General features: G+C 38.7%; 1 protein-coding gene across 2 annotated transcripts; it reads left to right on the top strand.

Annotated features, from left to right (window-relative positions):
- The first annotated feature begins 4,809 nt into the window (after positions 1-4,809).
- Positions 4,810-25,827, top strand: IMPA2 (inositol monophosphatase 2). 2 transcript variants are annotated; one of them, XM_063299089.1, is made up of 8 exons: positions 4,810-5,323; positions 12,670-12,803; positions 14,823-14,927; positions 15,909-15,954; positions 17,126-17,234; positions 19,392-19,500; positions 20,085-20,236; positions 21,400-25,827. In XM_063299089.1, exons 1-8 carry the CDS (start codon positions 5,216-5,218, stop codon positions 21,513-21,515), a joined length of 879 nt encoding a protein of 292 aa, XP_063155159.1. In that variant the 5' UTR covers positions 4,810-5,215; the 3' UTR covers positions 21,516-25,827. The 2 variants fall into 2 exon arrangements, with proteins under 2 accessions (XP_063155159.1, XP_063155160.1); XM_063299090.1 differs by lacking the exon at positions 14,823-14,927.
- The last annotated feature ends 956 nt before the right edge of the window (positions 25,828-26,783 follow it).

Genomic DNA, 26,783 nt, shown 5'->3' with positions numbered 1-26,783 from the left:
TTTTAAAAAATCCCTGAAGCAAGCAGTGGCTGACTGAGCACATCTACAGTGTTGTCCACAAACCAATATTGATGTGTCTATGTTGACATCACGAGTTGAGATCAACTCAAAGACCTTTACCTTTGTCCTGTTTTTTTCTTTCTCTCACTTTCTCTGTGTATTCATATATATGCTCCCTTGACATTGTAACCTTTTCAGAAGGTAAATGGCTACAAGCCATTGATAATTTTTCTGTTTCTTCTCCAGTTTTACCATTTTGTGGTACACTTTTAGATGGTATGTTATTTCCATACCTAAATGAGTGTTAATTCCATAGTTCTCTCTCACGGACATTTACATTATTAATGATTAATGAAAGAATACCTCTTTACAGGAATGTTTTAATTTTAAAAGATTGTCATAGCAACAACTATGTTATTTTTGGATATACATTCTCATAGTAGTTCGAAAAGTTCTCAAGCTGTCTGATTAAACAGCATCATGAACCAATATTTCTATTATTATTCAGAAGCTTATCTTACAACTTTGGAACTGTGAAGAAAATAGAAGCCATTTCCTACAAACACAGCCTTCATGCTCCAATGAGTAAGATGTTGTAATGCATGCATAATTCTGTCTCTGCACAGAATTTCCATAGAGCATGTTCCAACAAGAAAAATTGGAATAGAAAAATATATTAATCGCCAGAGGAGCAGAAAGGTTTTGATATTGAATATATTCAAAATAATATATTTTGAATATATTCAATATCAAAACCTTTTGATATTGTAGGAATGCTAATTTCATGGATAACTAAACTATAAATTCCATATGATGTTTTGAAATTTAGAATTCCGAGTTACTTTTTTTAAACCATATCTATATCAGGACTGTGCAGCAATAAAGACAAAAAGATGCTTTGGAGCACAAGGGACAGCAAATGCAGCACCTGTCTGCAACGATAAAATCGCCCGGATTCGCTCGAAGTTGGACTCCAAGCGTGAAGCAGGGTCTGTGGAGATGCCAACGGAATGTTCTTGCCCAGTTATCTGGGAACAGTTTGATCCTGTTGGACCCGAGGAAGTGGACAGAATCCTCCGGATTGTGATTGCCACCACGTCATTTAGATCCATGCCCCTCCTGGCCGGTGAAGGCAGCCTGGGAGGTGACATGTGGTTGGGTCCATGCAATGGTTAATACATCTTTGGGAGAGGGGGTGTTTCCGGCTGCCTTTAAGAAGGCGCTGGTGCACCCCCTCCTCAAGAAGCCATCGCTGGACCCAACTGTACTGGACAATTTTCCTCCAGTCTCCCACCTCCCCTTTTTAGGGAAGGTGATTGAGGAGGTGGTGGCGTCGCAACTCCAGAGGATTCTGGATGAAACAGATTATCTGGACCCCTTTCAGTCAGGTTTCAGGCCAGGATATGGGACAGAAACTGCATTGGTCGCACTTATGGATGATCTCTGGCGGGATCAGGATGGACATAGTGCATCCACCCTGGCTCTTCTTGACCTCTCAGTGGCTTTCGATACCATCGACCATGGTATCCTTTTGGGATGGCTCAGGGAGTTGGGGGTGGGCGGCATGTTTTTGCGCTCGTTCACCTCCTTCCTCCAGGGCCGTTCCCAATCGGTGGTGATTGCGGGGTGCCACAGGGTTCAGTTCTCTCCCCTCTCTTATTTAACATCTACATGAAACCACTGGGTGAGATCATCCGTTACCATGGGATGAGGTATCATCAGTATGCTGATGATACTCAACTGTATATCTCCATCCCAGGTGAGGTAAGTGATGCGGTGACTGCCCTGTCTCAGTGCCTAGGGGCTGTAGGGGCCTGGATGGGTAACAACAGGCTTCAGCTGAACCCTGGTAAGACGGAGTGGCTGTGGGTTGACGGCTCCTCGGTTTCCGGGAAATTGTCATCTTTAGTTCTGGATGGGGTGGCACTGCCCCAGACAGACCCAGTGCGTAATCTGGGGGTTCTTCTGGACTCACGACTCCTGCTCACAGAGCAGGTGGCAGTCGTGGCCAGGAAGACCTTTGCTCACCTTCGGGTTGTGCGTCTGTTATGCCCGTTCCTGGAGCGAGAGGCCCTCCAAACAGTCACTCATGCCCTCGTCATCTCCCTATTGACTACTGCAATGCACTCTACATGGGGCTACCCTTGACCAGTATCCGGAAGCTTCAGCTGGTCCAGAATGCAGCCGCGTGGATTATTTTTGGTGCCCCTAGATCGGCACATAAAACACCTTTACTGCGCTGAAAACCTGGTTTTGCCATCTTACATGGGGCAGGCAGGTGGACAACTATCCATGGGGTTGGCTCGCACCTTAGAGCTCCTCCCACCTAATCAGAATTTTTAACCTCTTGGATTGTATACTTATTTATATTGCATTCTATATTTGTAATTTTTTTTATAGATTTTAATTGTTATTATTATAGTCTTAATTTTATTGTAAACCGCCCAGAGTCCCCCTTTTGGGGGAGATGGGCAGTAGCAAATTTTGAATAAATAAATAAATAAATAAATAATTCCTTGAAGCAGCTGCATCTCTTCGTGGGATCATGTGGCTATCCTCCACAGCTGTAGTACAATCCCAGAAAAATATGCATTCAGTTTAAGTAGTTGAAGACAGGTAAAAAAAAACAACATGTGCATCTCTGGACTTTCTGAAGCATCCTTTTGTCTTCAAATCTAAGAGCTGCACAGCCCTAATCTATATTATTCTTACTTTTAAAAATGCTTTGAATGTTGCTTCCATTCTTCTGGCTCTCATTTATTGTCAATATTTATATTCATGGTGGCATATTAGGCATCCTTTTCAATAATGAATCAGCTCAGTCAAGCACAGAACCTTAAGAGTGGACTAGCTGTAAGAACAAAGGCAAGCTGGCCGCCTTTCAGTTTCATAACTCACTCTCTTCTGAGGTGCTTTGAAGCAAATTGTCAGCATATTTAAATATTTATATTTAAATTCTAATTTGTCAGACTGTGAAATACTTCAGATGTAATGTCCAAAAGGTGCCAGGGGAGGCCAAATGTAGCATCTGTGATAAAACAGAAAAAGCCTGCATAGTCCTATGTTAATTCAAACATATTTTAAGTTTTATATTCTAAAAATCCAAATTCTTTCAGGGAGATCAGTCTACTACAGATTTGCAGATTATCTGAAAATACTGCTAGCCCATGCAGAGTAACCCAGTGTGGAGGGTCCCAGAAAGGCCCATAGATGTAAGCAAAGTACTAGTAAAACTTTCATAGAAATATTGGAAGAGCATATCTAGTTCAGAAGCTGCTTTAGTTCTGTTGGATACCAATTTTCTTGTTATCCCAAGAGACCCCAGATTGGAAATTTTTATTTAAACTTGTAAGAGATACAAAACAAGAATAAGAAAAAACAACTAATGATAAAGCATGAGTTAAAAAAATACTTTTTAGTGATGCTTTCTCCCCTTCCCTTCTATTTGTTTCCCCTAGTGCTTTTAATCATACCAGCCTGAAATTGGCATATTTAATTTTTTTCCCCATTATATTATAGCAGCTGTCACCTTCCAACCCCTAGAACTTGTCTGAAACACTGGTCTAAATTTAACAAATGCTCACATGTTCCAATAGAAGAGAATATATGTAGCCCAGGGTTGAAGGGCTGAACACTGTTAGCAGGCTAGGTAACACTGATGATGTTACCCAGCCTGGTAAAGAAACCTCTGCAAGAAAACAACCAAGCTAAGAGAGCACTGTGAACCCAACAGATGCTCAAACGAATGCAATGAAAACTAGGAAACAGTTTCTGCTTATACTACAAGCAGTTAAACAATTCTGGTTGGCACAGAGCTGTGGCAGACAGACTAATCTACTAGATTATCAAACAGGACCATTCCTAGAGATTTGTTCTCTCTTTATAAATAGAGGAATGGCAGATTTACTTCCTCCAACTTCACACTTCTGTGTTGGATGCTTATCTTGTAATGAGATAAGCAACATTATTTGTAATAAATTTAAAATATGAAAAATAAGTAAATCAACATTCCAAGCAACATTAATGTTGCAATTTACTTGTTTATCGTTTCTTAATTAACTGAAATTAATTTAACATTAATTTAAGATAATAAAAGACTCGCTTGCCATGTGCTTGCTCAACTCAAACCTTTTCTATCTGCGCAGGGGCTGGATAAATGTCCTATAAACAGATTTTGCCTGAAGGATCTGACCAATCACAGAACGGCGGGAAAGCAGTCTTAACTTCCTTAGTTCTTTTTTAGGAAGAACATTCTGATACAAAGTAAGGTTAATGGTTTCATTAAAATAAATATTATCTTGCCCCTCAGTAATAATTCAATTCAATCATAATTTAATCATTTTAGCAAAAAGCCTTCGAAGGACTGGATTTGGAAGACCTGAGCTCACTTTGGCTGTCAGTTGGTCTTACGCACTTTCCCGAGGAGGGGAATTTTTATTTTAAAAGGTGGATATTAATTTCTGCAATCATAAATAAATGAAACTAATTGCCTTTGACAAGAACTCCAGACTGACTTCACAATCGGGAAAAATGCGAAGGGATACTTTTAAGAACTACTGCCAGCATCTGAAGATGTTTTGCAAAAACTGACCTGCAAAACTGCACAAACATTGCTTCCGAGAGGGTAAGACAGCGAAAGAAAGACCGGGCTCCCATTTTAAAGGGGGGGCTGGGTGGGGGGAGTGTGAAAAAAGAAGCGAGGAACTTCCTGTGAATCATATCCTATTGCTCTAGAAACGCCCACCCGCGCCCCTGATTCGCTAGCTACGTGAGGAACCAGCCTGAGCGCAATGTCCTAAAATTAGGTGACAGCAAGAGGGCTGTGCGCGGAGAGAGGCGGTTTCTCCTCTAGACGAGCGGAAAGCATGGCCAGTCCGCTGAGGAAGGCGGGCTCTGTGTCAGTCGAGTCTCTCCCGCCTTCCTCCGTACCGGGGACCGAGGTGGCTCAGGCAAGGCGAGAGGGCAGCGAGGGATAGTGGCGGCGGCGCAGGAAGAGCGGCGGGGGAGGCTTCGCAGTGTGGGGGAGACACCCCGCGGGGCTGAAGCTGAACCCCCTCCTTAGCCTCAGCGAGGGAGGCCCCCTGAGCGCCAGAGAAAGTTCAAGGACTTGCTGCCACCGACCCCCTTCCTGTTTCTCTCCGCGGCGGTCTCGGAGATCCCCGCAAACGCGGAAGGAGGCAAGGCTCCTGGGCGCGGGGAAGGAGCGGCGGAAATCATGAACCCCAGCGGGCGGCGGGGAGCAGGCAAAGCGGCCGCTGGCGGAGGCGACCCCTGGGAAGAGTGCCTGGAGGTGGCAGTGCAGCTCGCTCTCCAGGCGGGACAGGTGAGCAGGAGCGCTTCGGCTGGGTGGGCCGGTCCCCGGAGCGGTTTGGGCTCAGTCCACACGTGGAGTCTTGTGGGGAGCAAATCCGAGGCGGAAAACTTTCTTTGCCCTCTCTCCCAACGTCAATAAGCTAAAGGAGGCTCCCCGGTGCACGTTGTTCCTTCTGCCTCCTGTAAGATTTATGTTGAGATTTCTGTTCAGTATACTTGCTAACTAGAGCTGCGGCTGCGTGCAGATCTTTGGCCATGGCAAGGCACAAGCCAGCCTTCACCAATATGGATCCCTCCAGGTGCACGGAGCTCGTTTTCAGACGTTTGTATCTGGAGGGGATCAGGTTGGGGAAGAAGTGCATCTTTGGCACTTAGTGTCTGGTCATTCAAATATGTTGATTTGGGTGCAAACCAATTAAATTCATTGGATTTCAGTTACTCCTGAATAAGTACAGAAACTTGCCCTCTACATGTTCCTTTAGGAGAAGATGTAAAAACATCTGGTGATCACATACATGACGAAAGAAGCACTTTTTCTCTGTAACTTGGACATAGGCATATGTTTCATCATGGTTAGGTACAGATGCTTATAGTATCATTTTTGAACTAGATGTTTGAAACTTAAATGCAGCTACACAAAGTAAATAAGAGAAAATGGACCCAGCATATTTACATTCACATGTTCACAGTATTATTTGAAAGGTTAACATAGCTGATGTTTTCTCTCTCTAGATCGGTATCCAGGGTCTCCAAACTCTTCAGGTCATTGACCCCTTCATGAAGTTTCAGATTGTTCATTGACCCCCAAACATTAATTATATGAAAATAATTTAATAAATACTACTTTAACTAATAGTACTACAATTAATTATAATAATAATAACCATAATGGGTAGTCCCATCGACCCTTGGGTGTCGATACTGACCCCTTTGGGAACCCTGATCTATATCCAACCTTTCTTCCATGAGGATGGTGGTGATGGTGAATTTCACAGGTTTTCCCCACAGCAACTCTGTGAAATAGACTATGTCTCAGTTCAGTATCATCCAATGAGTTTCCATGGTTGAAGGTGAACTTGAATCTTGGTACTTCAGGTTTTAATTACTTTTAAAACTGAACTCTTCACACTCAGTGTGAAATTATGCATTAAAAAGAAATAACAGGAAAGATAAGAGAGTCACTGAGAAGCTCTCTGCCACAAATAAATAATAGTCATTTGGATAATAAACTCTGTACTGTACTGTATGTGTTTATACTGTGTTTTCTTCCTACATCAATTTTTTTACACTGGCACACTAAGTTTGAGAAGAAATTGAGAGGGCTTGTCCTGTTTATTATTACATAATGTTTCTATTCTTCCAAGTAAAGCTATTGAACTTCCTGAATAATTTTCTATCGCAAGGATGTGTTCAAATGGATCACAACATTTCTTAGTTTAATTTTTCTTCAGTTTAAACTGTCCAGTAAACAGTAACATCTAAGGGGAGGTAAAATCAACCAATCTTTTTGCTTATTACATAGTGATAGTGTCTGTTGCAAAAGGGAATAACCTTATTGGGCAGGGGGCCTATTATGATGGAGTACAATATCATAGAGTTGGAAGGAACCATTTATGCCCTTGCATCCAACCCCCTACTTTGTGTATAAATCCAGATTAAAACATTGCAGGTAGATAGCTGTTTAGTTTTGGTTGGGTGGGAAATAGCCAACACCAACACAGTGTTGCTTTTATTTGTTGATTTTTGAACAAGAATGTTTTTCTAACCTAAAGTGCACTCCTCCCTTTCTATTGCTTTTGTTCCTTTCAAACAAATTGTGTCCTTCAACTGCTCAGTTCCAGTGACAGAGTCATCCCACCAGGTCTCTATTATATTTATTAAATCATATTTGACTTTACAGTGATAGTCATCCTACCAGGTCTCTATTATACATATCACGTCATATTTGACTTTCTATACTGAGGGCCCAAGCTTGTCTTGTTTATTTCCCATACTCTTAGCATTAATGTATAAACAATAATGATGAAAAACTTTATTCTTCATTCTGGTTTTTCTTCAAAAGGTTTAAAAGGCCCCATTTCAGCAACACTCATTCTTCTTACAATGCCCAAGACTTTATATGAGGCCCTTCAGCATTTTTGTTTCCATCCATCATCCTTTGGCCAAATACAATTATATTAGTCCTAGTGAAGTGTGACCATCTTGTGCCAACAATCTGTTATCTAGATAATTCAGACAAAGGTCCCAGAAATCAAATACCTCCCACTGACACCATTTGTATAGCCGTTCACTGATTTACAATATTCTTCTTTCCCCTTACAGTCCTTTTCCATGAACTAGAAAGATGGATGAGAATATCACTGAACCCTTAGGATCTTGAGCTTTCCCAAATTTTCAAAGTCTGGTGTGATATAGTTATAGCTGGTTTTTGCAGAATTGTTTGTCCCCAGATGTATTAGCAGGAAGGGATAGTTATCAGAGGATTTGATAAAACTTGTTTTGTCATGTCTTTGATCCTTGTGCCTGTCAGATGGCACACTTCATGAGCCAAAGAGTCTGGTCAATATCATTTGTTTTTGTTCCTCAAAGTGGTGAGTTGGCAACTACTGCAACTCCTTTTTTGTTGTTTTATAGGGCAGAGTTTACTTGCTATTAATAGCATATGCTTAGAGTGGTTGCCTGAGGCTGAAACTCAAATTAAGCTGCTACCTTTCTTTAGCAATTGTAGGGAGGAAAGGAAATGTGGGTTGCACATCCTGTATATTTCTGACAAGTTCTTTTACCTCTTGAAACACGATAGCAATAAAAATGTTTTTCAAAATTGTGATGGGTTAACTGAAAACTGTCCATGAACTGAATTTTACTTGTGGCCCTCCAAATAGCAGTTGGGTAATTTGAATATCCTATTATGCGTGTGTTCTTATATGTCCCATTGAGTTTAATATTGTGTACACTTAAAAGAGGCCAGCTTTCTCAGCCCAGGAACTTTTTTTGCTGGTAATGCCAAATCTGTACAGAGTAAGATCATATTTCTCCACAATTTGGGTGTGGATGAGCATGCATACCTGGTATGCACACCTGGCATGTATTTACTGGGACCTGGGGTTGAGAGTGAGTTGTGATGCTGCCACCTGGGAAATCTGCTCTGCCATGTTCCAGGTCCTGCATTAGCTGTGATCCCATAGTAGGCGAATTGAGTAACAATGATTGCTTGGAATAGTTTAGTAATGACCAGGGGACCTGGTCTGGAAGTGACAAGCTGTGAATCCCTATTTGTGATTTTGGACCACAGGACACACTAGGAACTCTGCTTGTGTACTGCATACCAGGGTCTTTTCATGATCTCTTGGAACTCATTGCAGAGCAGGAGGTGTAGAGCGCTGATTGCTTTTTATTTGCGGGACTTCAGCCTCCATGTCCTGAGGGAAGACTCCATGAGGCTTCAGGACTTCAGGAGTTAATGGCAGCTCTAGGCAATCTTGGATCCAATGAACACAGGTGTCATACATTAGATATGGTGTTTATCTACAAGCAGTTGATATACCATTTGATATTGGAGAATAAAGATTAAATCCTTTGCTGTGGTCAGATTGCTCCCTGTTTGCTATGAGACTCATCACTGCCAAGAGGCTCTCCAGGATGGAAGGACCTACAGTATTTGGATGGTCTGGTCCAGTGCCTAATGAATCTGAATGGATTCTAGAGAGCACTTGGGGATATTCCCAGCAACCTGGTAAGTGAGTCTTTTGAGAGTCTAGTCAATTTCTGGAATATTGAGGTAACCAGAGCAGTTGATGAGATTGCCCTCCTTGCAAGCCCATCCTGGGCTATTCCTGTTTGCCAGTTCTGAGAGATGAGGTAGCAGAAGAGACACTTGGAGTACTAGTGGAAGAAAACCAAGAGCAGATTGGACTAGACACAAGTAACTGCTCATATTTGAGACTACACTGTATGAATAAGGATGGCAAAATATGTTTCTTATTGTGATCATAGATTGTGCCTCTGCAGCCCTTTTTAGGGTTATCTGCATCCCTTTGAGGGGCAGGAAGCAGAAAGCTCTCTCTGAAAGCCACGTGAGATCCTAGGGCAGAATTTCATATATAAAATTGCTTGAATTCCCTCTGGCCTGGTCTCTGCACAGGTGGGGTCGTGACTGGATTAGCATCTTGTGTGGGTAACTAGGATTCATTTCAGCTTGTCAGTTTTGAAGAAGTGGATAGGGTGATCTGTGGAATATGCTTTACCACGTGTAACCTAATACATGTTCCATCTGGCTCTTTGAGAAGCATGGAAGGGTGAATGGAGCTCAGTAGTCAATGCCTTACTGAGCATGGAGATTATGTCCTACATCCTGACAGTGGTGCACTTTCCTGAAGAGGCCCTCCCTAGATCCAGCCAATCTTGACAACCATTGCCCAGTCTTCAGTGTCTCTTATCATGCTGTAGAGAGAGTGGTAGAACTTAATGTGTAGAAAACCCTAGAGGAAGAGGATTATCTGGACTCTAATTAGTCCAGATTCAAATCTGGGCATGGGACAGATACCATACTAGTCCAAGGGATGAATTACATCAGGATCTGGAAATGAGTGTACGCCTCCAAGTTCTTTCAGACCACTTGACAGCCTTCAGTACCATCAACCATGGTATTCTTCTGGACCACCTAAGAGAGTTGGGAGATGGAGGCACTGTTTTATAATGGTTCTGCTCCTTCCTGAGTAGGTGGTCCTAGCTGGTGGTAATGGAAGAAAAGAAGTGGTCCAGGTGGCTGCTTATTTGTGGGGTGCCACAAGTTTTGTCTCTTTGCCCTTCTATAGATTTAACATCTACAGTAGAATCTCGGTTAACCAGAACTCAAGCAACTGGCACTCTCAAGCAACCTGCAAAAAAATGAAGAAATAATACATCAAATAAAAATTTAAATAAAATCAATTTTTAGCAGAAAGATAAGTTTAAACTTGGCGCTCCGATCTGATCCCCCTCCAGCAGAAACACAAGCCCAAGCCTGGCACAGCACGCCAACACCCCCCCCCCCAGCAGAAAGCCAAATCCAAACCTGGCGTTCGCACCACACCAACCCCACCCCAGCAGAAAGGCAAGTCCAAACCCATCTTTTTAAAGGTAAGTCCAAACCCACCCCTCCACTAGAAAGGGATCGGATCGGCATGGTGTGGGACGCCAAGCCGAAACCCACCCCTCTGCCGAAAGGGGATCAGCCGATCCCTCTCTGGCAGAAAGGCAAATCCAAACTTGGCACACCTATTTTTAATAGTAACCACCCTCAAGCAACCGGAAACTACATTTATCTGGCATCTACCAGTCCCCATGGGTGCCGGTTAACCAAGATTCTACTGTACATGAATCTGCTAGAAAAAGTAATCCATTGGTTCAGGGTGCAGTATCACCAGTGTGCTGATTATATCCAATTATACACACAACATTGTTTGGGCTGGGAATGCAAGTCCTGACTCATTATTTGGAGGCTGTTAGAGTTTGGATGGAAAAAACAAGCTAAGACTGAATCCCTGTAAGACAAAGATCCTACTTGCCCAGAAACCATCCACAATTTGTCTACCCCAGTGATGACTCAAGATGGGGAGGCACTTACTCTAAAGGAGCAATTCAGTGACCTGGGGTCCTCCTACACTCACAGCTACAGCTATAGGCAAGTAGAAGCCATAGTTGGGGGAGGGGGTTCCCAGCTTTGGCTGATATATTAATTGTGGGCTTTCCTGGAGCATGATGTCCTGGCAATGATCATCTACAGTATGTTTCCATCACCTCTCTGATCACTGCAATGGGTTTTACTGGTGGCCATCTTGGAAACCTACCCCAAAACTGTAGTTGATGCAGAATGCAAAAGCCTGTCTGCAGGTGGGTGAGAGCTTCTAGTAAGCTTCTAGTAGCCTTCTAAGTACAATTCAAGATGCTGATTTTAACCTGTAAAACCCTTTATTGCATGGTGTCTAGGCAGCTGCAGGATCACCTGCTTCAGGTAGAACTGACTGTTCTTATTCAACCTGATGGGGAATGCTGTTCCACCCCTCCCCCACCTTGTGAGTTCAAGGGGGAACTGGTTAGCAGGAGTATGATGCTTCTCTGGGTATGCCCTAGCGTTAGCTCGGGAGTTCCCAAAAATCAACTCCCTGACAGCCTTTTGGAGGGCAGTTAAAGCTATGCTATTCCACAGTTCTCTGAATGTCAAATTGGGAGTGGGTTTATTTTTACTGATTGTTGAGATCAGTTTTATGGTTTAATATAGCTTTATAAACAGTCATGAATCCACAGTATAAAAGTGTTATAAATAAATATGCCTTGTTTGAAATTCATGGGAATAACCCTGTGTCAAGTAAATATTCCTAAATTCATAGGATTTTTTAAATAGGGATTTTATACCACCCAAGTGCTTATTTTACAATCCTGATACAGTGGAATAACAGATGCTTTCATTCATGGTTAACTTCTCTTTGCCCTATAAAAAGACATTCCTTTCCCCCTGAGTTTACTTTTAAAATATTTCTACCTATGTGCTTTTAGAAAGGAATTCATATTGCAAGTCATTTCTGGATACTGTGCAATGGTCATTTTTGCCTGAATTAATAGTTATTCTGAAAGAAAATGCAAAGGATTAGAAGATACTATTTGGCAGCATAAGGAGGAGCAAAAACTGAAGAAATGATAGTTTTTATGTTTTTTTATCATGTATATCTTATTTGGCCCATCTTTCTAGGTCTCTAGAAAATTGGCTACATGGAAGTTTTACAGAAGTCAAGTTATATTTCAGTAACAATAACTTCCACTATACAGACTGTGTAAAATTACAGGAAGTCACTATACACACTGACTTACCATTAAAGGGCCAGGTTCTGATACTAGTTCAATCCTAATTTAACCAGTTTAATTTAACTCAATTTAACTCCAAGTCAAAAGCAGTCCATTTTATGTAGTTGCAATAGTGTGCAAAAATATTTTCTTCTAATAGGTTCTCCTTTCCTTGTTAAAAATGAAGCACAATTAAGATGTTAAGGTAGCATTTACTGAATTAATAATATACATGTAAACAATGACAAAATATTAGCATCACAATCTTGAGACAAAAATGTGGCTTCTAAATAGCAGTCATGTATGAAGAAAATTCAACAGAAAAAATAAGATAATTCTGTTAATCAGCACCAGAATCTTCCTGGAATAAAGTACTAGTGTCCTATTATATCAGTATACATGATATCATTTTAGAAGTTACCTATGTGCACAACTAAAATATATGTATCGTTTATTTCCATTGAGAATTTACATGCTGCAGTTTTTCAGAGATAATGGGAACAATTTGTAAAGCAATATATGATATTTTCTTTCTAGATTATTAGAAAAGCTCTCACTGAGGAAAAGCAAGTATCAACCAAAACCTCTGCAGCAGATCTTGTGACTGAAACTGATCACTTAGTGGAAAATTTAATTGTTTCTGCACTGAAAGAAAAGTTTCCCTCTCACAGGTATGTCTGGCCATGGCATTATTCTATGGTGGTGTTTTGAGTGAGTGAAAATCATAATTATGTGAATAGATATGCTTCACACATAATATGCTTGAATGAAACGAGCATGCTTTACATGCAGTTACATTTGCTGGAGAGTACAGATTGGCAGTAGCCACTATCAAATGTAGCCCTGGATGTGATGCATTGCCAACAAAATGACCTGGTTCTCACAACATACTGAACGATGATGGAGTTAGGTTTCATGTGCTGTCTGAACCTGGATCATAAGTTAAATTATGGTTAAGGTGGTTTGCATGGATGGTTTATTTTGTTTTATTTCAACTTATTTTAGTGCTTTTAAGCTGCTTCATTTGTACATTTTTAGTGGCCTAATAGCAACTTTGTTCATTTTAGCCATGATTCTAACCCTGTGATTAACTCTTCCAATTTTGAAACATAAAGTCAAGAAGCAAGAATGAAACTGTTAAAAATGTGGCTCGTCCAACTGCTGTATCTCCATTGCTCCTGGCTCTGCTTTCATCCGATGCAGTCCATGGGACAATTGATTTGGCCTCTACAAATTTCTGAGCCCATTGGCATGCTCAGGGATGTGTGTAACAGAAAAAGCCAAGTAGGCAAGAATGGTAACTGGAAAACCATTGCTTGGTGTGTTTTTTATCTTCTGCCATATTCTTGGATAAATCTTCCATCTATGACAATGTTTTCCAAACTGGGCAACTTTAAGAGGTGTGAACTTCAACTTCCAGAATTCCCCAGCCAGCATGCTCAGATAAAAGCAGAGCCAGGAGCAGTGGAGATACAGTAGTTGGATGAGCCACATTTTTCAACAGTTTCATTCTTGCTTCTTGACTTTATGTTTCAAAATTGGAAGAGTTAATCACAGGGTTAGAATTCCACACACCTTAAAGTTGTCAAGTTTGAAAAACACTGATCTTTGATTACAGTAACTAACTTTCTAAATATGTGCTCAATATATACACATGACATCATTTTAAAGTCTCATGGTCCAAATTTTCCACTCCATGAGCTTGGTAGATAAGTGAGGACTTGATGCTGTATTTCTTTGATCCTTGCCCTTGTATTACACTTAAATTATAAATGTAGTAGTAATAGTAATATGATTAACCTTGCAACCCCTTCTGAGAACATTTAGCGGAAATAGTGACAAGAATACTATTTTCCAAAGTGTAACAAGGATTGTAGTGCTTTGCATACATTTGCAGAGTACAGTAAAAGCATACTCTTTGTAAGAGTATACACTGATTTTACTTTGAGCTAGGGGCACAGAGAAGATTTCAGACTAATCTAAAATGGATGTATGCCAATTTATGTTTATATTGTGTTGTTTTTAATTATCTTGTCTTTGTTGTCTTAAATCCAGTTAAGTTTACCTTTAAGGTTACACTTGTAGAAGGTTACAGTCTAGGCTTTTTTGGCAAATGTTCATGTTTTATTTTTGTTTTTTAATTATTCTGTACAACAGGGGTGGGCTGGGAATACAAATCAGTCTCCCAGCTTTCTGAAGAGCTGCAGGAAATAGTCTTAAGTTCCCAACCCTAAAGCCCCCCACCAGCATATTCTACAAGAGGAAGTAGGAGCTAATTTTGCTTTAATTCGTAAAAGTAAATAAATTGTACATAGTCCAAAGAACAGGCCTGTGATTTACACACCCTGTAAATGTTCTTCCAGCTGTCATCCAAAGGAGGATTGCTGCAGAGTAAGATGAAGAAGCAGTCACTGCATTTTCACACAAGAGGTGTAGTTTTCTCATTCATTAAGGTCTTGGCATGTGTACAGAGGTTCTTTAAGTCCCTTAAGCCTTCCTGAGATCCTTTGATCACAATGTTTTAAATTTCCTTCATTTAAATACATATGTAATAGGGAAAGCTTTTATGCCAATTCCTAAAATGCTCTTCTGGATGGAACCTATTTTACTTAACAGTACACCTGCAACTGCCTCAAATGCAGCTTTAATTCATAGTTTTTTTATTTGAGTCTTGTGTATACCAATGTTAGGTTTATTGCGGAAGAAGCTACTGCTGCTGGTTCAAAGTGCATACTCAATGACAGTCCAACCTGGATTATTGATCCTGTTGATGGCACCTGCAATTTCATACATAGGTAAAGAGACAGTGAAAACCTTGCATCAAATGACACAAGCCAGAGTGTCAAGCATCTTTAAATGCCTGAAGTATCAATGGAATTTCTGTGTATCTTGAATCCCATCTACTTTCATAGAGCTTGCAACCCATCCTATGCATGTTTTGTGCCAAGTAAATCTGTGCACAAGATTATAGCAAAATTATTTTTAAAATCTATGCATATATTAAGAAAATTTTAATAGCATAGCTTTAATATTTACATTACTATCAAACAAAAAAAATCAAATGATCTGTTTAACTCATTTGAGTAATTTTAGTTGCTGTTCTTTTAACAAATTAGTCTGTGAGCATTAAATTGACATGATCTTGATCACCTTGAACCATATTTCCCTTTGGAGGGAATTTTCATCAGTTTTCAATCTTACATTCCATTATGAAGTATTTTACGAACTAAAGTATCAGTTATTAATCATTTAACATAGAAGGCCTACTTTTTACCCAATGTATGCTGAAATAATATGGGGAATTGGGCTGAAAGTTATGGGAGGAAAAAATAATATTTATATTCTCAAGTTAAAAGGTGGCAGCAGTTTTTAGGAAATGACTTCTGAACTCTTAACATTTATTTTGGAAAAGCAGTTGCCACTCTCTTTTAACCTATTCCTGGCATAATATCATCCTACAAAGGCAGCAGGGAATATGAACAACAGCTAACTGCTTCAGTAGGTTCTTAAGATTTAAAGAATGGAGAACTTTCTGAGAATCAGACAATTAATCATGCTTTATGCTTCAATGGAAAAGTCACAAAACTGGCCTTTAGGATCAGGATGCAACTCAGTTTTCTGACAGTTAAAATTATATGAAAATTAAAAATTTAATCTCTTAATGTACAAAAAATATAGCATTTCTTACCTATGAACAAATATCATCACATTGTTGATATGCTGAAAGTCATTGTTCAGAAAGTTTATTAACAAATATAATGTATTTATTTACACAGGTTTCCAACTGTAGCCGTTAGCATTGGATTTGCTGTCAACCAAGAGGTATAAGATAATGTTCTGTAAGTTGGATAGGCTTCAGCAGCAGCTATTAACAATTGAAAAGAAAAAGAAACAGATTTAACAAATACAAATTAACTGAATAATTCTTACCTAACGTCCTTCCAATTTATCCTGTGGTATTTATGGAAATCTAGGTTTGAATGCATAAACCTACTTACAATACTCTCAAATCATCCTTGAATTGGATTCTTCTCTTTACTAGAAGTGTTTTGGACAGTAAAAATATATTATGTTTCTAGCCATGCAGAACAGTGTTGTGGAGAAACAGTTGTTACAGAAGTACTCCTTAACCTAAACTGCTTTTCTTAAACTAAATTGCAATCAGTGAGATTAATTTACTAAGTATATGCATTTAGGAGTAGTATAGTAGTTAAGCAAATGACCTAAACCAAGCCTTATTCTTTGAAAGCCTTTTAAGATGGCTACACCAACAGTGCTGCCTATCAATTAAATCAGCGAATTAACATTTCTCTATATTGTTCTCTGTCTACTCATGTTGCTGCAGAATATGAGGTATTTGTCTGGATTTCTGGAAACAATGTTGGTAGCTAATATATGGCTTTTATGCCATTCCCTTAGAACAGGTGACCCACTGAACTGGGTTTCCCTACAAAAATAACCAATGTTCTTTCTCCCTACCTCAATTTGCCAACTTTGACTTGGCTGAGATCCATCCTTACTGCTAGACAATGATGGAAGCTACAAAAATGTTGCAGTAGCAAAAATGTTGGGACAAGCAAGCTGTGGAAGCATGATTACCCTTCATGTTATTTCTGTATACTGATAATTGTTTGGGGGTAAATTACATATAATATTTCTAGATAGTAGGCAATACACAATGGGGAATTCCAAACAAAGATGATGGAACGCATCTGATAAGTGACTATGCTTGCAGCCAGCACTCTGCAGAAGATGTTTCTTGTGTCTTTCCTTTAGTGATTATAATGTAAGAATTAGTTCTAAGTTTATATAAGGAGATGGAATAATTAATTTCCTATTTTAATTTGCTATAGTTTTATAACAAGGAATACTTGGGGTAATCAAAATACCTAGTATAAACTGCAATTATATGCAGTTAAAATAAAAGAGATCTGTTTATACTGATATAATGCAAATTGCATTCATGTTCCTTTTCTTTTTTTAAAACCTAAAGCTTGAATTTGGTGTAATTTATCACTGCATTGAAGAACGATTATACACTGGTAGAAGAGGTCAAGGGTCATATTGTAATGGCAAAAGGCTTCAGGTGTCAAAAGTGACAGGTTAGTTTAGATTTTGTAAGCACTATAAAATTTGTTTGTTTGTTTATCAAATTTGTCACCACCCATCTCCTCCCACCAAAGGGACTCTAGGCAGTTTACAACAATAATAATGTATATGTATATGTATATATATATAATTATAGAGTTGTCAGTAATTCTAGATAAAATTAATGTATCTTCTGTGTAATTCCTACTTTTTGTTAGTAATTCAGTTTAATGACGTTTTGCTAAATCACTGTAAATTCAGCTCCATTAAAATTGAGCTCTGCTTAATCCTATTGTTAGGTATCTGGGCACCCAGAGTGGGAGACGGGGGGCAAGTGGCAAAGCATGTGTTGTGACCTCATGATACAGAAACTGCAACTTATGCTCTTGCATCAGACACTGGGACACAAGTAGATAAGGAGGATTCTCATATTGATGTCACTATGTATATGTTGTAATCTCAGTTTGCTGTGGATACCTGTGGCTGGGCATATCTTCAGTGGCAAACGAGTAAGCTAAAGTTGACTTAAAGTAGTTCAAATATGACAGAGCTGAATGGGTCTCTACACAGTTGGATCAAACTGATTTGAAACCCTCCTATCAGATGCTATGGTTGCTGCAAGAACACTATATAAAGCAGGCTGCATTGTTCTGGAGTTATAAAACCACCTCTTAACAGTTTGCCCTGGCAGTGCATAGAATTCAGACAATTTCTTTAATGTTCATGACCTCTGTTGGATTACTAGTGTAGAGCTTTAAGAGCATAAATACTAGTTTATAGTGGTCTTGTAAGGGTGGATTAGAAGACATTCCTCTTCGCCCAGGCATTTTTACAGTTATTTGTTCCACATTTTGCATTTTACTGGAATACAATGTATATCTGTGTGTGTGTACAAACATACAAACTGTTTTATTCTTTGGTTTGAATTGCTTAAATTACTTTGCAATCTGTCTAGAGACCTCCAGTTATTGAGTACAATAAAATATAATAATGTAAATAGTATATGCATGCTAATTGGAAATATTACAAAATTTTCAATACAATGAGTCACCCTAAAGTATTACAGCTTTGCACCTATTTCTAAAATATGTAGCACTGGATGCTCTACAAAAGGTTAAGTTGTTGTGTTGTCTTATCTTTCTTTCTCAAGAATATATCATTTGCATGTGGCATTCCCATTCTGTTTTACAATAAATAATAAGACAATTATCTTTTCTGCAAGATCTAAAATTTAGTTCACATGGCCTTTGAATCTCAGAACTGAAGGGGTCATCAAATCCAAGTACAGACTTAGGGTTAGACTTAAAACGGTCAGATGAAATTTTTGGATTCATACTATGAATTCTTTGTGATTTAATGTGATAAAGACTTATTTCTCTATCAATTCTAGAATGGCAATGAAAGTACAGGCAATCCTTGTTTAGCAACCACAATTGGGACTGGCAACTTGGTAATTAAGTGAAACAGTTGCTAAGTGAAACGGCAACTGTGCTTACGATTTTCTTCAGCTTTCCTTTGCTTTACAGACCTGTGAATGTCGTAAATGCGAGGAATGGTCTTAAAGTTACCTTTTCATCACCACTGTAACTGCAGACAGTCACTAAACGAGGACTACCTGTAATGTTAGCAGATTTATTTTATTTAGTTTCAAGATAATGGCATTTTGCTAATGCAGAATTTATTAGGAATAAATAAGATCTCATGAAGCACCTATTAAATTATGCTGCATAATCTTAGGCCTCCAGGACTTAAATTGCTTTTCATAGTACTTGGATAGGAGACCACTATGAAATCCCAGGCTATAGATTAGACTGTGAAGTAAAAAAAAACCATCATGCCAAAAGAAGACAATGGAAAACCACGTCTAAATTGCAACCAAGAAAACAATGTGGACATGTCCATTTAGTCAGCAGGTATTTAGTTCAGCTCCCATGAAATTGTACTGCTAGTATGGTTTTAAATTTATTTACTTTAAATGTTAACATAAATGAAATCAGGTTTAGTGTCCATGCTCCATTTTTTGGTATGTGGCCTCTGGCATGGCATTCAAAGGTCAACTGTGGACTTTGCCCCTAAAAAGACTACTTAAAAACAAAAGATGTAGAACTTCAAGATAAATTGAAATTGAAATAAGCTGTTGCATTAATACACGTCAATCATTTTTCTTGCAGATATCACAAAAGCCCTGATTTTAACTGAGATTGGTCCAAAGCGAGACCCTGACACTCTGAAAGTCTTTCTTAGTAACATGGAACAACTGCTAAAAGCACAGGCTCACGGGTAATTCTGTTTCTTACAAAATCAATAAACTTTGTAACAAGAAAACTGTCAATATGATTTAATAATTCAGTTAAGTACTATAGTCATAAATCCAATCAACCACATCAACAGTTTCATAGGTATTCAAATGCATATATGGACTGTGCCATTAGTAGAGACCCTTGTATATCAAGTGAATTCTTCCCTTGGTGTATATCTGCAATAATACCATCACAGAATTCTGTCTTCTTTTTTGCACTGAATTCATGAATTGGACACGAGTAAGCTGTGTTTGTGCATAATGCTAGTCTGTAAAATGTAATTAATGCATGTACAACTCCATGGTTTCCTCTTCATCCCTATTGTGATTGGCTTTTTAAGGGAGGTCTGGAAAGTTTTTTGTGTAGGGTGTCATGTTCATCCTGGACATCAAGGATAAAATCTGTAAACCAATAAAAACTGTTGGGTCAAATATTTGGAAATGTATGTCATTATTTTGAAGTAGTTAACAATTTGTAATGAACAAATTGCACAGTCATTTCATTATGAGCTAAATTAATGGGTTGTCTCTAATGTTATTTGCTATTTTTTAACATTTATTTCAGGGTTCGTGTTATTGGAAGTGCTACCTTGGCACTCTGTCATTTAGCATCTGGGGCTGCAGATGCCTATTACCAGTTTGGCTTGCACTGTTGGGATTTGGCAGCAGCTACTGTTATTATCAGAGAGGCAGGGGGAGTTGTGATAGATACATCAGGTAAGCAAATATATTTTATGGAGAAGAAAGTATGAGTTGTACATTCCTTCTAATTCAAAAGAGGAATATTCCTTTTGCCACAATCTCATTCTAGACCTTCCTGGAAGTCCAACCTTCAGGAAAGCATTTTCAGAAGAGTATGAGGCTACTTTAGAGTAGTTGGGGAGTGGGTGGCCTTGGAAATGGGGAAGGAAGGAAACTAACTTATTGTATGAACGGCTATCTTGTATTCTAGGGCTTTAATAGACAATTTTAAAAGTTTGCAAATACTGTGCTTCTTATTGTACAACCAGTCGCAGTCCCTAATGGCTTACTGTATTGTTATGATGGGAAACCCAACTTGGTTCAAAGCAAGACTTCCCACACGTATCCTGTTAAGTGTTTTGGGTGATATCAAGATGGACTTTAGGACAGGAAATCCGCTGCCTGGTCTTTGAGCCAACCCCTCTTCTACTCACACTAGTTCCCCACCTTCTTCTGTAGGGAGGAAAAAAAGACTACTCAGCATTCAGAAGAGAAATTTGGTATTTCCAAGCATTGCTAGGGAGTGTAGGTGGAGCAGATACTTGTGATGATTGCCTTAATCCAAATAAAACTCTCAGACTCAGAATCTTGATTCAGGTTCTTGGTTTATTTAGAAAAGAGTGCAAACAGGTAAAAAGCTGAGAATGAGAAAAGCGCGCCTAAACTCAAACTAAGTAGCGTCTTTGCCAACATCACCCCACCCCCTCCCTCACAGACAGCCCTCCCCACATTCCCAGGTGCTCCTAACGAGCTCTGCTGATCAACGGGCTAAAAGACCTTGACATTTAAGAGACAGCCAAAACACATTCCTCCCTGGCACAATCCAGCACGTCTCCTGTACAAGGTTCCCAGCAGCACCCTCCCAACCAGTACACGTATCAGCACCATGGCAAGCGAACCATTACGATGTAGCAACACCGGAACAGTGAACATGACAATACTAAAGTGAGGAGGAGCAGGAATGGGATCAAAAAGAGGGAACTGTTGACAAGAAACTTTACAGATCGCAATAAAGCTTAGTAATGTTCTTCCTATATATGTCCCAGCTAAATGCACATAATGGACTATACAAGAAATAATTTGTATCTGTGTCACAAAAGAAACATCTAAGCTACTTTTCAATCAAATTCTTCTCCTAGGTGGACCTCTAGACCTGATGTCGTGCCGAGTAATAGCAGCAGGTACCCAGGAGATGGCCTCATTCATCGCTCAGGAAATACAGACTATTCACTATGGACGTGATGATGAGAACTGACCAGACATCAACCTAAAAGCAATATGAAATCTGACCTTTTGGAAATATTTCACTTCCTTTCCTTTAAGATGAACCACTTTTAGAAACTATTATTGGTTTCTTGTACAGTTTGTAAATCAAACAAATTATAAAAACATTTTATTTGCATTTTAGGAAGGTGAAGGGTATATTACACTTACACACACACACACACACACTGTATATATGACCTTTCCCTTTTTAATAAGACTATTTTTCAGTTATGCTTTTTTAATGTTACAAGCTCTTTGAGGCTGAAATAGAAGGGGGGATGTTTTTGGTTTGACATAGAATGAGAAACAAACTGTTATAACAAACTTGTATCTCAGGTAATTTCTTTTGTTCCATGGCAAGGAACAAGTAGTGCCTCAAGTGCCCTCATCCAACAATACTTGAGTGAAATTACTATTTTTTTTTCTGAATTTAAAACAGACCCACTGAATAGCTCCCGAGATAGTTACATTTATTTATATGGTGCACAAACAAGCATGATAATGGTACATATTGGTACATATTCTTAGAATTATGTGTTATCCTTGAATAAGTAAATAGGTACTAAAAGAGCTGATTAAAGAATGAAACATTCCAAACATTCAAAATTCTTTAGCTTGATTCTAGCCCTAGACGGTAACAGCATGTTTTTAAAAAATAACATGGAAGATTCACTAGGATGCTACTGTTCACAAAAGTTTCTTACTAAGCACATAGGTAGTCTAATACCTAGTCTATAATCAGTGGCATTCATCTGAATGGAACAGTACATATTCTGGTCACTGCTAGAAGTCAAATCTCCAAGTTACATCTCTTGGCGACTTCACAGATATATCCATGTAATTTTCTTGGTAACAATACAGAAGTGATTTTCTATTGCCTTCTTCCAGGATAGTGTTGTGTTGTGTTTGTTTTTTTACTTCTCAGTCTAGCCTAAAGCCCTGGGATTTCCTGGTGGTTTTCTCTGCAATATTAATTAGGCCCACCCCTGCTTAGCTTTCAAGCCCAGGCAGGTGCTACTATGTGATGAGATGGCCATTGTGTATCCTTGAATGATTACTCTGGAGAAAAGGAATCTATCACAGCAAATTTAAAACTAGCAGAGAGATTCCTGCAATGCTGAGTGTTAGTATTGCTTGAATAGTGCTTTGTAGTTTATCCTGTGGAATGTTCTCACTATTATATAAAAATAGTGGCTGAATGTGTTACAAGAACTAGAGTTTTCTTGAGTGGAAATGGGCATGACTTGGGTTGAGTTTTCATAAACAGCACATAAGGTGGCAAACCCTTAGAACTCTGTCTTACATAATTAAATGCTGCACGATAATCCCAAATAAATACCTAAGTAACAAGAATTAGAATGTCAGTGGAAGGGACCCTAACCTAATCTTTTCACTGACCTAGTGTTTTATATGTTTGAGTCTTATGAATTGTTGCGATAAACTCTTACGAGCCCACTCTTGGCATTTCAGCTGGTACAATCCAGGAGTACTTAACTATCTCACCAGTTATCAGATTTAGGCTTTAGACTGATGTTAACCTGAGTTACTGGCAGTGACTGTATGGATGAACTGCTGGTACTGATGATCTGTGTTCTGTCCAAATGCTGGAACGTTATGTTGGCCATAGTGTACCTTGTCTCTCAATAACATCCTTCAGTTCTACATTCGGTGGAGATAAATGGCATTAATGATACTTCTAAATAAGTATCATTTTATAAATGGAATTTAAGGCAGAGCCAGTTGTTCCTCTATATATATATGAGGCTACGAATTTGGCCTATTCTCTTAATAAGTAAAGATCTATTTTCTTAAGAGGTTTTAAAAATTGGGTAGATGCTCCAGTTAAAAAAGCAATGTGCATAGTGGGTTGGATCCAGATTTAATCCTACTAAGAATAGACCTATTGAAATCAATGGGACCTCAGTTAATCATAATAAGTACCTGTTCTAAATGAAGGATTTGCAGCTGATTAGATTTTGTTGTAGTAGGCTAGCCTTGCTGCTGTAGAATTTGGTGATAATTATTAAAGGGACCACTGAACAAGAGGCTCTTCCACTATTCAACTCTAGCACTGAAGATATGCCTCCCCAGAATCAATCTTTGTGTGTGTAAATAATTCATAAAAAATTTAGCTGTATGATGGCAGCTTTGTTACTTATTGTTAATTGTGTTGCAGTAGCGGTTGCCAATGAATCATTTCTTCTGTTCTATGCTACAAATGTGCTATCTGTATGAATTATCTCATTTTCCCATATTAAAAAGTATTGTGGTTTGAATGCTTAGGAAATGTGGCATATCTAAAAAAATGAAATTTTGAAGATAATGTGTATAGTAAGAAAGCATGTATTGTGCAGTTAAACCAGAAAGGCCTAAGAATGAAGGTGAAAAGCTGCTAAAAACAAAAGCCATTAGAGATCATTAGTTCTACTTCAGTAACTTTCTGCCAACTCCTTTGGTGACAGATACCTCTCTTCACTTACCAACTACATAATAGTGAAGAAAACATGAGCATTTCCCATCATCTCTCTATGACTGGAAAATTCCTGCTGCTATTTAATTTCTTCCCTGTCTGCAGTCATCAAGGTACAGCTAAGAATCTGACAAACTTGGTAGCTGGAACATTAAATGCACTGAAACATAAGAAGTAATACGTTAATAAGGGATTAGGACAGAATCATAAAATATGACAAACTGTCATTGCACAAATATTTAAAAATGATAGTGTGTGCACCTTTATGCACTGGTGACTTTATAACAGCATTTCTATAGCACTTCAGAATGTTCAAAAGCACTTTCTCAGTATCATTTGCAAACCTTACAGTATTCCTCCAAGATACTCCTCCAATATTCCACTTATATTACAAAAAAGAAGAGAGTTGAGGGTTAGAGTATAACCTGCCTAATTTTAATCTAATGAGTAAATTAATACAGATGCAAGATTCAAACAGAATTTGTTCTTAGTAGCATAGGGGTAATGTGTGCAAGAATAACTGCATTCTTGCACACATTACTTGGGGTAAGAATGTAAGCAGAGATGTAAAATATGACCTGAAGCTACATACCCTTTTTTTTTCTTTAGTTAGTTACAAATGTGATGAGGAAAATACATTATTTAAAATGTTGTATGAAAGAAGATACATGCTTTTATTGTCCAGTAATGATTGAGACTAATTCACAGAATTTTATGCATTGGTAGAATATAGACATCAGATTTAGATTATTATGCATATGAATTGTCCCTTTCATCTCTTTAAAAAAAAGTGATCTTGTGGGTAGTAATCTGAATAGAAACCATGGAAACTAGGGAGCAGAGAATAATCTTTTATTCCCATTCTGTAGATCCAAAAGAACATACCTGGCTGTGAATTGTTCTATACAGAAGCTAATATTAAAGTCCATAACAATCTGGAGGAGTGATTTGTCAGAAGCATGGTATCTGGGTGGAAATGTATTAACTCATCCCTGTGTACCAAAGTCGCAGGGTGTTTTTTGTTAAGTAAGAATTATTAATGATATGTGAAAGCATCAAACAAGGGCTTCACATTTACTGTTATTTTTAATCTTCCCATCTTTCATTCTCCAAAACAATAGTAACTTGGAAGTTTAGTATCTTAGCCACTATTTTCTTGTATATGCTTTAGAACAGGGCAGATAACCTATGGCTCACGGGCTAATTTCAATCTTTTGTGCAATGGATGAGGTCCCATCTCTGGAAAGAGCTATCTCCTGAGGCAGAAGGGGATGTCAGCCAAAAAAAGGGTATGTACGAAAGAGTGGATGTTCTCACCCACTTTGGGTTCTTGTCACAGCCCCCTACTGTTTATCCCTGAGAGAATGTATGATCTTTGAAAGAAAAAAGGTGTGCCTACCTGTGCTTTACAAGAAAGCTTTTCAGTGGAAAAATACATATAGCAGAAATTACTTGGCCATCAAGTTGGCAGGGTGACCTATTAAGTATCTTGCATGTATAAAGTGTTCAAGAGCTGTATGGTCATGACTTTTTATGCATCTTTATTGCAAGAACTCTAAAACTTACTGGTTTACAGTGTTTATAAATATACATTATGAACCATTTGGTGTTATGTACTTGTTCAGTTTACAAACTCTGTATCAATGGCTGTCTGCTATTAATCCAGACGTTTCTACCTCATAGGGGGCTATGAGGAATAATGTGTTTATTATTCAGTAGAATAAAAGTTGTTTCCAATGGATAAAGAACTACATCTTGATATCTAGAATTCTTATTAATGTATGTGGGTCAAAATAGCTTCATTTTCCAATAAAACTGAGAGGCAAATGTGTATTATGCAGCTCTTCTTCTGCTGTTGTTGTTTAACTTAAGAGTAAGTGTATAGTGGCCTGATCAAGGTTGGTGCCACTGTGTGGGGGGGTTTCCCCCTTCCCCTCAGTCCCTTTGTTTAGAATAATCCTGCCTCACACAAATGTGTGTGTGTGTTTAAAAAAAGTTTTCTTTTAAACTCAACAGCTCCGGGTATGTTAATTTTTCTAAAGAAAGGGGTAGGGTAGAAGGAGCATTAGAAATTCTAATCAGGATAGGGCCAATGTGTACTTCTTTCTAAAGAAGAAAGACAGCTGTAAGATGTATATTATTGTGCAGCTTAGCCAGGACTGACAGAAGTTTAGGAATTGCTATTTTAGGCCCTGCGTACTTAATTTACAGAGGCACTACACAGTATAAAGTGAAAATATATAACAGAATCTGACATCTCAGCTTAATTTTTTGAAAGTGACTACACTATCTGAAGCAACTAAGGTGCCTTAAATGCATAGATCTGCTCTTGTTTTTTGCAAGCAGTGTTTTGACTGTTGCTTCACAAGGTGTTTTCTACAGATCTTTGCTTCCCAAGTACAAACAAGAATAAACCGGGCTGCAGAAATCCAGATGACCATTACTGTAACTGGGAGTTAGAATGTTCTGTGGTTTGGTAACTGAATAGCAAGACCACAGTGTCAACCTGTAATATCTATGCTGAAGTACCAATAATTATTTATTAAGCCTGGGGTGAGGTGGGGGCTTTATCTACCTCTTCTCTGCTCATACAATATTTTGAAAGAGCAAAATACACAGAAACCCCCTGTTTAACAAACCAGGGCACAATGGGGATAAAAACAAGTAGTTATCTCAATATACTTGAGAAACCATGGAAAGATCGCTGGGCTTAAGCCCTAACAAAGTGTCAATGAATCCTGGTTTTATGTGCACATTTGTTTTCTTTCCCACGGTGTTAAAAAGGAG

Source organism: Candoia aspera, chromosome 3 (genome assembly GCF_035149785.1).
Source record: "Candoia aspera isolate rCanAsp1 chromosome 3, rCanAsp1.hap2, whole genome shotgun sequence".
In the NCBI taxonomy this organism is placed as follows: Eukaryota; Metazoa; Chordata; class Lepidosauria; order Squamata; family Boidae; genus Candoia; species Candoia aspera.
The sequence above is the reverse complement of the archived record's forward strand: the minus strand, read 5'-3'. Positions and strand labels throughout refer to the sequence as shown.